This window comes from Phascolarctos cinereus, unplaced genomic scaffold, assembly GCF_003287225.1.
Source record: "Phascolarctos cinereus isolate Bilbo 61053 unplaced genomic scaffold, phaCin_HiC Scaffold_4;HRSCAF=312, whole genome shotgun sequence".
Lineage (NCBI taxonomy): Eukaryota > Metazoa > Chordata > Mammalia > Diprotodontia > Phascolarctidae > Phascolarctos > Phascolarctos cinereus.
In genome coordinates, this window is record NW_027555847.1 from 65,078,680 (window position 1) to 65,093,782 (window position 15,103).

The 15,103-nt window shown below is 39.0% G+C and overlaps 1 protein-coding gene across 1 annotated transcript in view; it reads right to left on the reverse strand.

The window, feature by feature from the left end:
- The window catches only part of PTPDC1 (protein tyrosine phosphatase domain containing 1), a 73,246-nt gene that overhangs the window by 21,267 nt on the left and 36,876 nt on the right, over positions 1–15,103 (reverse strand). The window contains 1 exon segment of the mRNA XM_078152249.1: positions 2,555–2,644. Coding sequence (XP_078008375.1) covers positions 2,555–2,636 — 82 coding nt within the window. The 5' untranslated portion in view covers positions 2,637–2,644.

Here is a 15,103-nt window from a genome sequence, read left to right on the forward strand (position 1 = left end):
AAGCATTCTTTTTATGAGGGACACAGAATAAAGAAGGAACACATAAGGGTATAGTCCATGAATTGGAGAAAAGAACGCTGAATAGACTAAAAGGAAAGAAAAATAAGGAGGGGAATAAAGCAAAGGAACATTTCTTGGAAAAGTACACTGTAAAAGAAGGTTATTTAAGAAGCTGGAGACACAGAGTGGGAAGGGAAATGTTGGACCTTATACTTATGTGGATAGGGAAAGAGAATGGCCAAAGAGGGAAAGGAAGAAATAAATAGAAAAGGAAATGAACAATTTACGTACCTTCAAGGAACTTAAAGTAGAGCAGTTAAATTGAGAGGCAGGGAATCTTTGGAAATAGATTAGCATAAGTAATATAAGCAAAACTAATTTAAGTGACAAAGTCCTGACTTAAAAGAGAAAGGGGATAAAAGTCAATACAAAAGAAATAAGGGAGGGAAAACATAAACTTAACAATCATAACCTTAAATGTGAATATGTTAAACGTTCTAACAAAATACAAGAGAGTAGCACAATGCATAAACACATCCCAGAAATTTGTTTTTTTACAGGAAACAAGAGTCAGGGCTCCCACAAGAAATAGGCACAGGTCAAAGGACCGTAGTCCAGCAGCAGAAGGAGCCTTTGACCATCTAATCTGACCTTCTCTTCTGAGAGATGAGGAGAGTGAGGCCCAGAGAAGGGAAATGAACTGCCCAAGTTCACACAAGTAACATGGTTAGGATCTAAAACCAGGTCTGCAGCCTCCAAATTCATCATTTTCTTTTCTACTTCAGTCTCATGAGTCTTCACCCAGCTTTCATTGCAGCTTGGATACCTGCAAAGAAACCCTGAACATCTGCACCACTGAGGATACTCAAAAGTGCCATTTGTTGTGTGAGACACTCACTGTAGGTGCCTGAGATTTAACCATCTTTGTATCCTGGCAGAGAAAATAATCCAGGGTCAGCTCCAGGGAAGAAAGAGGGCAGGACCCATGAGAGCCCACAAGTGTGGAAGCAGGAAAAAGTCATCCTTTTCGTAGGTGACAAAAGCCAAGTCAATGTGGAAAAGCTGAAGAGGAGCAGCAGACTATGTGGCAAGGGAACAACAAAACTGCTATTACTAACTACCTTAACATTCAAAAGATTAGACCAAAATGTTAACAGGAGGTAAGTGAACTTGACCTTACTTAAGGAGTAAAACCAATGAGTAAGAACCGACAGTAAGCATAATTAAGACATCCTGATTATAATGCATGGCATGCATTATAAACAATGTTTGAACTAAAAAACATACGGTAAAGAACAATAGGGAATGTTAGTAAAAGGGTGAGATAAGCATCTATGAGGCTGATGTAGGGATGAGGTACAGTGGATAAGAGTGTTGGCCCTACAGTCAGGAAGATGCATTCAAATCTAGCCTTGTATATATACTAGCAGTGTAACCCTGGGCAAGTTGTTTAACCCCAGTCTGCCTCATTTTCCTCACCTGTAAAATGGGAATAATAATAGGTTGTTTTGAGAATAAGATGAGATGATATTTGTAAAGTGTTTTGCAAACCTTAAAATATATGGGCATGCTAGCTATTATTGTACAGGGCAGCCCGAAGCCAGGAGGATAACGTCAGACTCAATCAATGTACAGTATAAAGACTCTTGGATTTGAAGTTAGAGGACCTGGTTCAAATCCTGGCTCTTCCATTTACTACTTGTGTGACTTTGGGAAGTCTATTACTCTCTCGAGGTTCAGGGTCCTCATATGTAAAACGAAAGGGTTGGACTAGATGATCTCTAAGGTGACTTCTAGGACTAAATCAAAATCTCTTTCTTCTTAGTATTAAATACTGAGAAAACCCTAACATTCTAGGAATGATAGGCCAGAACAGAGAAGCTGGAAAATTTCTGGACTTCAGTTTCCCAATTAGATGATTTCTAAGGTCCCTTCCAATTCTAAGGCTTGTGGCTTGCTGAGAATAGTAGTTCACATTCTCTGCGATCCAATTTAGAGAAGTAGTGGGCAAAGCAGAGACCTAGGGGCCAAGTGCAAGTGGGAAGCTCGACAGATTCTGGGAACCTGGAGAGAGTGAACCTAGGGTGGCAGACTTCAAGAGCCTTCTTCCTGAGAAAGAATCCCAGTAGTGTGGGAAGGTGACAAAACCATGAATAAGAAATTTGCCAAGAGTGGGGTTAGACAGCTGTTAAATGTGGGGGATGCTTGAAAAGAGACACTTACAAGTGAATAATCAGGAAATTGGGGGTTGAGTCATGTACAGGCATTTGATTAGAGGGGCAAATACATAATTTTACTCTGAGAGGAAGATATAGGAAGCAGATATTGTTACTAAATTTCTTCCTCAAAGGCCATCTTTTCTATTTAGTATTTCAAGACAGGAGTTTTAAAGGAAGTAAGAGGTAGATTAAAGAAAAAATATTAACCTACAACTTAAGATATGGCTGAATGGGTCTTCTCTTTTATTTTTATTTCATTCAGGCTGATTTCATTCTTTGAAACTCCTATAACATATACACCAAAAATAACAAAGAATGAATGAAAGAAACGTTACCTTTCATGGTTGTTGTATATACACTACTGTTCACTGAGGAGTAGGAAAGTTGTTCATTTTGCGACAAGACTCCTGTAGCCATTGCAGTTCCTGTTGAAATAATAGTAATTTGTATGTTGATCTCTTTTGTTTACTGAAGACTACTGTTTACTTATTGTATAGAAAATACCTAAGGAAAATTGTAGCTTCATGCTGACATGCAAGAATTACTACTGTTGTCTCTGTTTGCCCAACAGCCTTATATGTAGGGCAGGACAAACGGGCCTTTAGCCCAAATTCCAAAATTCAGGACCCTTTTGTAGGTAGAAATAATTGAATTTTCTTAACACCTAGTCCGAGAATAACTTCTTAAAATAATATACTATGTGGTACTTGTTCCCCCACCAAGCACACCCCAAATGAGCTCCTTCCTATTCCTTCCTTTGGCAGTAGACTCCTGTTCTCCTGAGGTTTCCTTTCTCTACCAGTTAGTGCCCCAAGGTCTCTGTCTGCTCTGAAAGGATGATGTCCCAGGGTCTCTTCCCATGGAATTTTGTGTCTTGAGCTCCCTATCCCAACAGAACAATTAAATTAGTTTTTTTAAATTAGTTTTTTAAAAACGTAAATTAAGGGCATATTTAGTGCTACTTGCCCCAGCTACATTTTTGTAGCTACTTGCTGTGGGAGCAAAAATTGCTAGTTAAAGTCATTCTCCAGGGTAGGCAGAGTCAAGATGTAAGAGATGCAGAAAAAAGGTACAGCCCAGCTTCTCCATTCTCACCATTTTTTTTTTCTACAAAGAGCTAGAAGATACACCACATTGAATCCTGGTTTGGAAATTTAAGGGAAAAAAATCAATGAGTCATTGTTCCAGTGCAGTTCCATAAGAAGATAAACAAATAGGTCTGTGGTCATGGGAGCCAGAGTCTGACCAGGAGTATGCTGTGCCCAGAGACTGAAAAGAAGACCAGAATGTGTCCTGGGGCAGGAAGAAGTCTCAGGGGACCCTGAACTAGTGCAAGATGTGAGAAAGGGTGTACCTGGCAGCTCTCTTGGCTCACTACCCAGTTCTGGACCACAGTTCCAGGGCAGATCAAGGAGGGGGCCAGAGTCTAAGGCTAGCAGAGAGGAACAGTTGTGCTCTGTGGCCATAGCTGTGGACTAGGTGAGGAACGAGGTCAAAAGCAAAAAGTAGCTATATGGCTCTGAGCCCAGGTGTTTGTTATGTTATGTTTGTGTTTGGTATGATCCCAGAACTCAGTTCTGGTGTCTGAAGTCTGCAGTAGAATAATCAAGGCAAGAATCCCAAACTAAAGGGGATCCTGTGGTTCTGTGGCTCTGAGCCTGCACAGCCTCTCAGCAGGCTAATCGTGGCTGAGTCCAGCAGCAGTCTATTGAAACTTCTGACCAGGGGCAAATAAAGGTCTTGCAAAGACCCAAACCTGGGTCAGGGACCTGTAGACCTCAGACCAGGAGGGCAATGAGCAGATTTCATCACAGATCACATCACTTTGGGAGCACTGAAAGCTTGCAGAGTCCCCAGCCTGAGCTATCCCTGAGATAATGGTATAATACAACATTCGACAGACCCAAGTAAGCAGCAGAAGGACCCAAGAGGAAAGAAGCTCAACTCAGACATTCCCCCTGGAAGTATACAGAGCCCAGTTCTAATATAAAGTCCAAAGTCAAGAAACAGGATAGAAGAATAAACAAATAAAAAGAATCCCACCACAAAGAGTTATTATGATGAAATAGAAGCTTAAGACACAAATCCAGAAGAAAATTACTCCAAAATATTTAACAGTAAAGCCTCAAAGAAAAATACAGCTTGTGTACAAGTCCAAACAGAATTCCTAGAAGTGACAAAGCAAAGTTAAAAAAAAAAGACCCAAAAACTATTTTTAAAACCAAGTGAAAGTAGATGAGGAAAAACTGGGAAAATAAGTCAAAGATAGGGAAAAAAGATGGAAAGAAAATTAACAGCTTGGAACAAGAGGTTCAAAACTTACCAAAGAAAATAATTCCCTGAAAACTAGAATTGACCAAATGAAAGTTAATGACTTCATGAGACATCAAGAAATGTCAAATCAAAGTCAAAAGACTAAAAAAAGAAAAGAAAAAATATAAGATATCTCTGGGAAAACAGATAAAGGAGAAACAGTTTAAGAATCACTGGGTTACATGAAAGCCATTATCAAAAAGAGAATACTAGAAATATTTCAAGAAATTACAAGATTGTCCATATCTCTTACAACTAGAAGACCAAGGAGATACAGAAAGAAACCTCAAAATGAAAACTTCCAGGAATGTTTTAGACAAAATTCAGAACTCCGAAGTCAATGAAAAAATAATGAAAACAGTTAGTGAGGAGAATTTAAGTACTGAGGATCCACACAAGTAGAATCATACAAGATTTAGCAGCTACCATTATAAAGGAGTATAAAGCTCAGAATTTGATATTCCAGAAGGCAGAAGAGCTTATTTACAATCAAGAATATCTTACTCAGCAAAACTGGGATAATTATATGGGGAAAAATGTAAAAGTATACAAAGGGAAAATTAAATAGACTTTTAATGAAATAGAGTACTTCCAAGTATTCCTGACGAAAAGCCCAAAGCAAAGAATTTGACACAACAAACACAGGAATCAAGACGAGTGTAAAAAGATTAATCTGAACTAAAGACTAAACAAGGATTATGTGTTTACATGGGGAGTCGATATATGTTTCCCTCCAGACTCTATCATAATCTGGTGTCATAAAGGAAGCCTAATTCGAGGGCTTGAAGTGATTCTCTTATGTTTTGATGATCTTAAAAGAACAATGGAAAGACTAGAGAAGAGGAATATACTGGGATTGGGGAAAAGGGGAGAGAAAGAATGGGCACATTATGTGATAAAAACAATATTGTAAGGACAAAAGATCTTTGAAAGACTTAGGAGTTTTGGGGGTTTTTTTTTTGGCTAAGCAATGAGGTTAAGTGACTTGCCCAGGGTCACACAGCTAGTAAGCGTTATCCTGAATCTAGGGATGGTGGCTATCCACTGTGCCACCTAGCTGCCCCAAGACTTAGGAGTTCTGACTGACACAATGACCAAATACAATTCCAGAGGATTAATGATGAAACAAGCTACCCACTTCCAAATAAAGAAGTGATGGATTCAAAGTGCAAATGGATATGTATCTCTCTCTCTCTCTTTCTCTATCTATCTATCTATCTATCTATCTATCTATCTATATCTATCTATCTATCTATCTATCTATATGTTTTATCCCCCCTTTGGATATGGACTGTGGGAATTTGTTTTCCTTGACTATACATGTTTGCAACAGGTTTTGTTGGTCTCGCTTTCTCAATGGAAAGGAGAGAGGAAGGTGGGAGGGAGAGAATTTGAACCTAAAAATAAAATTGAATTTAAAAAATCTCCCAACTCTTGAGTATTTTCACTCGCTGTTGCCCATTCCTAGAATCTCTCTCTCCTCATTTCCACCTCCTAGCCTCCCTGGCTTCCTCAAGGCTCAGCTGAAGTCCAACCTTCTGCAAGAAGCTTCTTCCCAGACCTCTTTGATCTTACTGCCACTTCTCTCTGACATTACCTCCAAATTATCCTGTATATAGCTTATTTGATGTTGTCTCCCCCATTAGACTATGAGCTTCTTGAAAGCAGAGTTTGTCTTGTTTTTCCCCTTTGTATCCCCAGCACTAAGAACAATGCTTGACACTATGAAGTGCTTAATAAATGCTAATTGATCAATCAGTAAACATTCAAGTACCTACTATATGTCAGGCACTGTGCTAAGCACTGGGGATATAAAAAGAGGCAAAAGACAGCTCCTGTCCTTAAGGAACTCACAGTCTAATGGGGGAGATAACACGCAAGCAAATATAAACAGAACCAGTTACATACAAGATAAACAGGAAATAATTAACCCAGGGAAGGTTTTAGAATTTAAGAGAGGTTGGGGGAGGCTTCCAGTAAAAGAAGAGATTTTAGTTGGAGTAGTAGGTGGAGTGTAGGAGGGACAGCACTGCAGGCTTGGGGAATAGCCAGAGAAAATGACAGGATTTGAGAGATGGAATGTTTTCACCATGCAACAGCCAGGAGGCCAGCGTCACTGGATCAAAGAGTACATATTGGGGAGTGAGGTATAAGAATCCTGGAAAGGCAGGAGGGGGCTAGATTATAAAGGGCTTTGAATACCAAAAAGAGCATATTTGATCCTAGAAGTAATAAGGAGCCACTGAGTAGGGGAGCGACATGGCTGAATCTGAGTTTTAGGAAAATCACTTTAGTGGCTGAATGGGTAATAGACTGGAGAGGAAAGAGACCTGAGGCAGGCTTAATGACTTCTAATGATATAATGTTAAATTGTATAGGATACTACAGAGAATAAGACAGAATAACAAAAAGTCCATGGAACTTCCATTTCCAATAGCTTTCTATAACTGTGGTCAAGGTAAGGTCTTATTGCCTTCTGCCTGGACTGCTGAAACAGTTCTCTAGCCAGTTTTCTCAGCTTGCATTTCTACCCATTCCAATCTAGTCTATACAAATTCAGAATTTTCTACTTCAGGCACTATTTTCATTATATGATATTTATTTATAGTGACTTCTTGTTGTCTACTGAATAATTCACTCATTCATGCATAGAGCCACCAGATACCTCTTGTGCATTTAATATGGTTAAGTTACTATACTAGGAAACTGTCTTAAATCTGAACGTATGAAACTAGCTTTAAAAGGTTTTCCCCTTTACAAACCTAACTTCTCTTTCTTTTAAGGCAAATCCTACCTTTTGCCCTTCTCTACATCAACGTCAACTCTTCGATACTTCAATGAATCCATTATTTCTTATAGGTCCAACCTCTCCAGGCTTTCTTATTATGCAAAATGTAGTCCATCTTTTTGTAAATCCACCATAAATGACTTATATGTTAGAAACCTTCCTTTGTCACTTTAGTATTAAAAACAAAGTTCAAAATTTATCTCTTCTAGTAGAACTTTTACAAGTCACAATAATTATTTATTTCTCTGTTGGCATGCATGTTAACTAGAATAGTGGGAAAAGCACTGGATTGGGAGTCAGAAGATTGGAGTTCTAGCTATAGATCTACTATCAACTAGCTCTTGGTTAACTCGCTTGCTTCTCTGGGGGTCAGTTCTCTCATCTATGAAATGAAGTTGAACTAGCTGTTTAAGATACTTTCCAACTCTTAACACTTTAAAATACTCAAATATATTTTCAACAAGAATTGAAATAAAATAGACTTCAAAGTTAAATTTCAATTAAACAAAAAATTAAATCCTGGCCAATTAAGCAGAAGGAAAACAATTGTGAATGTGATTTGGAAGGCTTTGGAATTGTGAAGGCCAGAGACTGAATTTGGGGAGGAAAAAATTGGAGGGACTCGAGGAGAAACACTAAAGGAAGAGAGAAAGGAGAAAGGATTAAACTGGAGAAAACCTGAGTGAAATGACTTGAGGAGGATTAACAAAGGTAAAAGATTCAAGGAGAATTTAAGATAAAGAAGAGAAAGTAAGGAAAGTTTCAAAGAGGAGTAAAAGGAAGAGAAATAGGAGGTGGTAAGATTAGATAACTAAGGGATGATAAGACAAGTTTAAAAGCCAAGGTAAAATAAAAGGTTAGTAAGAGAAGAGAAAGGAAGTTGAGTGTAAATTTCAAGATACTAAGGGAGAAGTAGAGTGACAGTCACTTCAGAGTTCATGCTCCCACATGCAGTGTGCCATAGCAGTGGTCCAGGGAAGCTATTAGAAAAAAACAAAACAAAACAAAAAAACCCCCCAAAAACCCAAAGACAAGGATGGAGGATTTGAACACAAGTCCTTCCGAATCCAGGGCCAGTGCTCTATCCACTGCACCACCTAGCTGCCCCCAAATTACTTCAATTTTTAAAAAAAGAATGCCTTTTAAATTTATAGCTCAAATAAAGCTGGCAGTGATAGCTAACACACTGGACAAATTAGGCTCCAAAAAAGATAGTGACAGGCTAGAACACTGGCTTGGATCTAATAAGATGCGATGTAATAGAGATAAATATAAGATCATATATTAAGGTTAAAAAAGTTAGCTTCACAAATACAGAATGAGGAAGTTATAGATAGATAGCAGTTCACTTGAAAAGGATCTAATGATTTTAGGGGGCTGAAAACTCAGTGTGAGTCAACTATGATATAGCTGTCAAGAAAGTTAATTTAATCTTAGGCTATATTAAAAGAGGCATAGTGTCCAAGACTAAGAAGGAAATAATTAGACCACATCGAAGCATTATGATCAGTTTTAGGTGCCACATTTTAGAAAGGACATAGATAAACTGGAAAGCATCAAAGGAGGAAAACTAAGAAGGCAAAGGCCTCAATTTCATGCCCCTAGAGGAAAAGTAGAGTGTTGAGGGAGTAGGGGCAGGATTGCTGTTTTCAAATATTTGAAGGGTTATTATGTGGACTAGGGGATGGGCTTGTGTGACTTGTCCCTGGAGGGAAGAACCAGGAATAATGCCTGGAAATTGCAAAGAAGCAAATTTAGGCTTGAAGTAAGGAAAAAGTTCCTAAGGTTTTGTTGTTGATCAGTCATTTTAGTCATGTCTGACTCTTTGTGACCCCATTTGGGGTTTTCTTGGTAAAGACATGGAGTGGCTTGCCATTTCCTTCTCCGGATAATTTTAGTTATGGAAACTGAGGCAAATGGGATTAAGTGACTTGCTCAGGGTCACACAGCTAGTAAATGTCTGAGGCCAAATTTGAACTCAGGTCTTCCTGACCCTAGGCCTGGTGCTATATCCATTGTGCCACCTAGCTGCCCCTCCTAAAGTTTAGAGCTACCCAAAGCGGAATGTGCTACCCTGGGAAGTAGCAGAATTCCCCTTACTGAAGCTCTTCAGACAAAGCAAAAATTTGGTGGGGATGCTGTAGGGAGTTAGGTGCAATTCTGGTGGCGTAGTAAATAGAGCTCCAGGCCTGGAATCAGGAATACCTGAGTTTAAATCTGGCCTCAGACACTTACTAGCTGTGTGACCCTGAGCAAGTCATTTAACCCCATTTGCCTCAGTTTCCTCATCTATAAAATGAGCTGGAGAAGGAAATGGTAAACCACCTCAGCATCTTGGCTAAGAAAATCTTAAATGGGGTCACAAAGAGTTAAACATGACTGAAACATCTGAACAAGAACAACAAAGTATTAAATGGCTTTTGAGGTCCTTTATGATTCTGTGATCAAGTCAGAAATAAGACAAGGAGCATCATATTACTTTTTCTAGTAAAGAAAACAATTCTAGGGAAATCAGCACTTTTGTGGTCTAATATGTCAATAACCTCTTTGGCTAAAACATGTTCTTTGAGTTGTTCTAAAATAAGGTAGTGGTTCTCCTTCCACCTTCAAGAAAGAATTGGCTGACCATTTGTTGAATATGTGGTAGTGGTGATTTTAGTTAAGGTATGTGTGTATGAGATGGCCTCTGAGGTGTCTCCCGACTCTTAGATTCTGTGGTTCTATGACAAACTCAGTATGAGTCAGCAGCAGGATATGGCAATCAAAGCGAATGTGAATTTGGGGTGCACTAAAAGGGGCCTGACCTCCTGAGAAGTAGTTAAGAGTCCCATTGTACTCTCTTTTGGTCAGACCACATCTGCAGTATTGCGTTTAGTTCTGAATGTCAGAGTTCAACACAGATTTTGATAAACTGGAGGATATTCAGAAGACAGCAACAAAAATAATGAAGGGTCTGGAGCACAAGTCATATAAGGACCAGCTGAAGGAATTGGGTACATTTAACTAGGAAAAGACAAGTCTCAGGCAGGGCACAATAAGTGATTTCTAGTATCTGAAATCAGTCATCAGGTGGGAGAAGAATTGGACATTCTGTTTGGTCCCACAGGGTAAAACCAGGAATGATTTTTAAGTTTCAAAGGGGCAAATTAAGGCTTGATATCAGGAAAAACTTGTTAACAAACCTTCTGATGGTGAAATGGGCTGGTTCTAGAGGCTGTGGATAGCCTTCATCAGAGGCTTTCAAGCAGAAGCTGGATGACCAATTGTTGGGTATGGGGGAGTAGGGATTCCTTTTGGGCATGGGTTGAACTGGATAGTTGCTGAGTTCCCTCCCAGCTAATTCTGAAATTCTGAGACTTTGGCAAGGAACATCTTGACACTTTGGATACTCTTAAGAAAACAAATATAACTCCCTTCAAAAAGTTGAGATCTAACGTTCTACAATTTGTTGTGGTAAAAATATATCAGGGAAATAAGTAATCCTAGAATTTTACATACTGAGGTATTTTTACTAAGATGAGAACACAGAAACCAAAGATCCTTGAGTTCAGAAACATGAAAATGAGACATCATAAAAGCTAGACATCACTGTACACTATTATTCAGAACTAAAAATTCCTTCTTTTGCAAAATTACAATTGATGGTTTTACAGTTTGTCATGGTTTGTTCCAGATGTTCTGATACTTAAGAGACTTTTTTCAAGTCATATCAGCCAGTAATATAAAAGCCATATCCCTTTGTTATAGAGTGGGACTAACTCACAATCAGGATGCCATAAGGTCTAGCTGAAGACACCCAGTAGTTGGGACATGAAGAGAACAGGGAAAAAGGGAGAAATGGTTAGGATAGATGACATATCAGGCTTAATCTATGGTTTTGGTGAAATGCATAAAGTAACCATACTTTCACTGAATGTAAAACTGCTTATTTCTACGTTGTCAAGATTTCAAAAGGAAAGGATCCTATTTTGAACTCTATACAATCTTTTTTGGCTATTGGCAAAATGCTAAGACATCAAGCTGTACCTTCCTGGGAAGGCTTTTCTAATTCAATCTAAAGAAAGAAAGAAGAGAAAGAAGATCCTGCCACTAACATAAGAGGGTAAATGTGTTTGGCGAAAGACTTTAAACACCAACCTCAACAAAGTGCAGTTAAGAAGCATGCCTAATGATGAAAAACTTGCATATGACCTCCCCAAGATTAATACAAACAAAGTGCCAAGGAGATTAACCTCAAAATTGAGGGTGATCTCTCCATCTTTGTGGTAAATAAAATCGACTCAGAAGTGTAACATCATGCTCTGTCTGAACTCATTTGTGTCTTCCTTTGTATATGACTCCTACTAATATCAGTATACTTCAGAACAGAAGGCAAAACTCTGTGGATAAAGGAATTTGTATTAATGATCAGAAAAGATGTTCCTACTACCATTTGTGAAATACACACACCATTCAACGATCTCTCTAGTCGTTTAAGGGGATTCCCATCACCAACAATGCCAAATTATTAGCAAAGCTAAAGGATCAACCCCCAGGATACCTTTTTATTTATTTATTTTTTGGGGTTAACTTTTAATAAATTTTATTTTTACATATACATGGAAGGCTCTGTAAGTTGGAAGACTTTTTTCTATCAAATCAAATGCATTTTTAAATCACCAAACAATAAGCACAATGACGTCTTGTATTCTTTTCAATTTCTGTCAATTATATAACTATAAAGATGTGCCCTTCTGTAGAAAATACTTTGCAAAAATTTACTTGCTCCCTTTTCATTCCTTCAAGAAGAATGTCGGGGCAGCTAGATGGTGCGGTGGATAAGTCAGGAGAACCTGAGTTGAAATTTGGCCTCAGACACATAACACTCCCTAGCTGTGTGACTCTGGGCAAGCTACTCACAGGATACTTTTTATTTTCCCACCAAAAGTCTGACGCTTACCACAATATGCCCATGTTCCTCTCTACCATAAGTGAGGGATATTTCATTCAATTAGCAAAGAGGCATTCACTAAACATCTACCAAGATTAGGTGCTAGGGATACAAGTAAAAAAGGTAGGAAGTCTTGCCCTCAAAGAGCTTACATTCTACTAGAGAGATACAACATGTTCACAGAGATGTAAATAAAAGATATATTCAAAATAATATACAGAGTTTGGGAGAGCCAGGTACTAACCCCGAGGGAATTAAGAAAGGCTTCTTGAAGGAGGTAAGTGCTTGACTTGAGACTTGATAGAGGCCACGGATCCTAAAGGCAGAGGTGAGGAAGAAGAGCATTCCAGGCAAAGGGGACCCTGTGTGAAGATACAGAGATGGGAGATGGAATCTATCATATGGGCTTGCACAAAGCACAGGGTACGTGAGGGGGTAATATGTAGTCAGTCTGAAAAGCGGGGGGGGCAGATTGTGAAGGCCTTTTAGGTGTTAAACGGGGAAGTTTATAGTCTGTTCTAGATGCAATCGAGCACCAATGCAGCTTCTGGAGCAGGGGCACTTCATGGGCAGACCTTCAGGAATATCAATTTAAAGGTGTGTGGAGGATGGAGTGGTGAGGGCAGAGGCAGGATGTGGGAAGTCCAAGTAAAAGACTGAGAGGCGAGGAGGGCCCTGGCTAGATCAGTCACGTTCCTGGTCTCTTTGCTTCTGCAGAGAGATATGGATATAGAACACCGCCGTTCTCTTTTGTTGTGACCCCTGAGCCCCCTCGTAGTTGCCTGTCTACATTCATCCTTCCCTGAAAGCCTAACCAATATCCTACTTTCTTTATAAAGCCTCCCCTCACTAGTCCAATTTCTTCTCCCCAACTCCTACAACATTTGCTGGCTGTACTAATGATTTGGGGGGGAAGCGCCCGGAGTCAGGAAGACTCATCTTCCTGAGCTCAAATCCAACCTCAGACACTTACTGGCTGTGTGACCCTGCACAAGTCACTTAACCCTGTTTACCTCAGTTTTCTCACCTGTAAAACGAGATGGAGAAAGAAATGGTAAATCACTTCCAGTATCTATGCCAACAAAACCCCAAATAGAGTCATGAAGAGTCAGATATGACTGAGAAGAATGAATAACAACACTGATTTGGATTCCTTGCTTTTCTTGGGGGGAAAATCTAACTCTGGGCATTTTCACTGGATGTTTCCACCTCTGTATCTGCCTCAGGGATTCCCTGACTTCCTCAAAGTGCTAGCTAAAATCCCACCAATCACAAGAAGTCTTTTCTAAAAGCCATTAATCCCAATGCCTTCCTTTAATTGATTATCTTCAACTAATCATCTTCGTTTGTACATGATTGTTGGCATGTTGCATACCCCCTTGGACTGTGAGCTCCTATTTTATCCCCATTGCTTACCCGGTGCCTGGAAGAATAATAGACACTTACTATATGTTTGCTGACTTGATTTAAAGATGACTTGATGTAAGGAAAACTACTCATCAAAGTACTGAGGTTGTCTATCTAGTAAATATTTGTGATGTTCAGAAATCCAGTATATTGTTCACATATATTTTATCTGCTACCTCATCAAGTATTATACCCAATTTACCTCCTCTGGTGTCATAAAACTGTCTGTATTACTACACCAGTCACTTTAGTCGGCCATTTTATTTTTTTATGTACTATATGATTCTTTTACTGAAATCCTACTCTAGTAAGTCTTACTCTAAAACCTACATTATGGTGTAGATGAGATCCTGATTTCTCAAAGATTACGCCAGAAAAGTAGAAGCTCTGAAAGGTCACGACCCAGCTAGGAAGGCTTTGCCCACAGTACTGATTGTGTCATTTGAAAACCAATCTCATTTCAGAGAGTATCATTACCAGAAGGCTGCCTTGGGAGGTGATTTATATCTATATATCTATCTATACCTATACACACATACATCTATATGTATATGTATTATGTCTACAAATTGTCTATTGAGATGTAGAGCTAGGTGGCGCAATGGATAGAGCACTGGCCCTGGATTCAGGAGGACCTGAGTTCAAATACGGCCTCAAACACATAATACTTACTAGCTGTGTGACCCTGGGCAAGTCACTTAACCCCACTGCCCAATCAAAAACAAACAAGCAAACAAACAAACAAGAATGGCAAGAGATGTACAGTGAGCTGTAAAATACTGTAGAGTGTAAAATACTGATCTCATTTGAATCAGGAATGCCCATGGAAGTAGTAACATTTTTTAAAATATAGGCCACACTTTTTCTTTTATTATGTTTTCCCTCAAAAACTTTCCATTGTTCATTCAGCCTGTATGTCAAGTAGGCATTAACCATTAATTCATAGAATTTCTTCCCTGCTGCTTGTAAGGAATGATGTAAGGGGGGTTCCTGAATTATCCAAGAGTCTAGCCTGGATGACCTCTACAGCTGCCTCCAGCTCTACATTACCTTGCCTTTAACACATTCTTCAAAGAGGGCCCACTATAACCTGATTAATGGAAGAATTAATACCGATTCAGTTGGATACAATCATCCTTGAAGTTACTATATTTTTGGTTCCAGTTTACCAAATTTCCATTATTTTCAAGAAAGAAATATCCTTAAAAGTTCTCCAAAACTAATCTTTTCTACTCAGCTTAATAGGAAACATTAATTCAATTAGCATTTATTTAGGTGTCTACTCTGTATGGCATACTGTGCTAGCGACGCTGGGGATGCAGACAAACACAAAACAGTACCTTTCCTCAAGAAGTCTATATTCCTGTGAGAGAAACATGTAAATAAGTATAGTACATTAAGAATAAGTAAGCCGATAAGTATGGAAAATATGGAAAATTAAAGAGG